The following is a 1,022-nucleotide window of genomic DNA, read 5'->3' as shown; positions in this document are numbered from 1 at the left end:
GTTCTGGTGGGGTTCCTTGGAAAAGGACGTTAGATTATTCGTTGGGTCCTGCACCCAATGCTCCCTGGCCAAACCCTCTCGACGTCCTCCAGCGGGTCTCCTGAGACCACTCCCCATTCCTTCACGCCCATGGTCTCATATTGCTGTGGATTTTGTCACTGGCCTGCCACAGTCTGGGGGTAAGACGGTCATACTTACCATTGTGGATCGATTCTCTAAAATGATTCATCTCACAGCCCTGCCTAAGCTACCCACGGCAGCGGAATTAAGTCAAGTTTTTTTGAGAGAAGTCTTTAGACTTCATGGTCTACCTAAAGACATTGTGTCAGAGGTCCACAGTTCATCTCAAGATTTTGGAAGGAGTTTTGTTCAATGTTGGATATAAATCTAAGTCTCTCCTCAGGATTTCACCCCCAGACTGACGGCCAAGCTGAGAGAGCCAACCAGGAGTTGGAGACCCATCTGAGAATTCTGTGTGAGGATGACCCAACAAAGTGGTCCGAAAACCTCTCCCTGGTGGAACACGCCATCAATGTCCTGCCATCTAGTGCCACTGGTCATTCCCCCCTACTATATAGTGTATGGATTCCAGCCACCGGTGTTCACCATCCACGAGCGAGCTGCCCAGGTACCCTCAGCCCACCGTTCTGCTCTTCGCTGTCAGAGAGTCTGGAGAAAGGCCAGGAAGGAACTGGTGAAGTCCTCTCTGGTTACTACCAAGACGGCCAACAGAAGAAGAGTCCCGGCTCCACAGTACAAGGAGGGGGATCAAGTGTGGCTGTGTACGAAGGACCTACCTCTGAGAATCGAATGTCGCAAGCTCGCTCCTCGCTTTGTGGGCCCATTCCCCATCTCTAAAGTYGTGAACCCGGTGGCGGTCAGACTCAGACTCCCTGGTTCCATCAGGGTTCATCCTACTTTTCATGTGTCCCGGGTCAAGCCCCTGGTCCAGTCAAGGTTTACGCCCTCCTCCAAGCCCCTGGTCCAGTCAAGGTTTACGCCCTCCTCCAGGCCCCCTCCTC

The 1,022-nt window shown here is 52.9% G+C and overlaps 1 protein-coding gene across 1 annotated transcript; it reads left to right on the top strand.

Annotated features, from left to right (window-relative positions):
- Positions 1-125: 125 nt before the first annotated feature.
- LOC106528319 (uncharacterized) lies at positions 126-974 on the top strand (the record flags this gene model as incomplete). Its single annotated transcript, XM_014023463.1, is given in 1 exon segment — positions 126-974. A coding segment is annotated over 1 exon segment (493 nt), but the record flags the coding sequence as incomplete, so codon positions are not given.
- Positions 975-1,022: the final 48 nt, after the last annotated feature.

This window comes from Austrofundulus limnaeus, unplaced genomic scaffold, assembly GCF_001266775.1.
Source record: "Austrofundulus limnaeus strain Quisiro unplaced genomic scaffold, Austrofundulus_limnaeus-1.0 Scaffold371, whole genome shotgun sequence".
Taxonomy (NCBI): Eukaryota; Metazoa; Chordata; class Actinopteri; order Cyprinodontiformes; family Rivulidae; genus Austrofundulus; species Austrofundulus limnaeus.
Note: the sequence above shows the minus strand (reverse complement) of the source record. Positions and strands in the feature narration are given on the sequence as shown.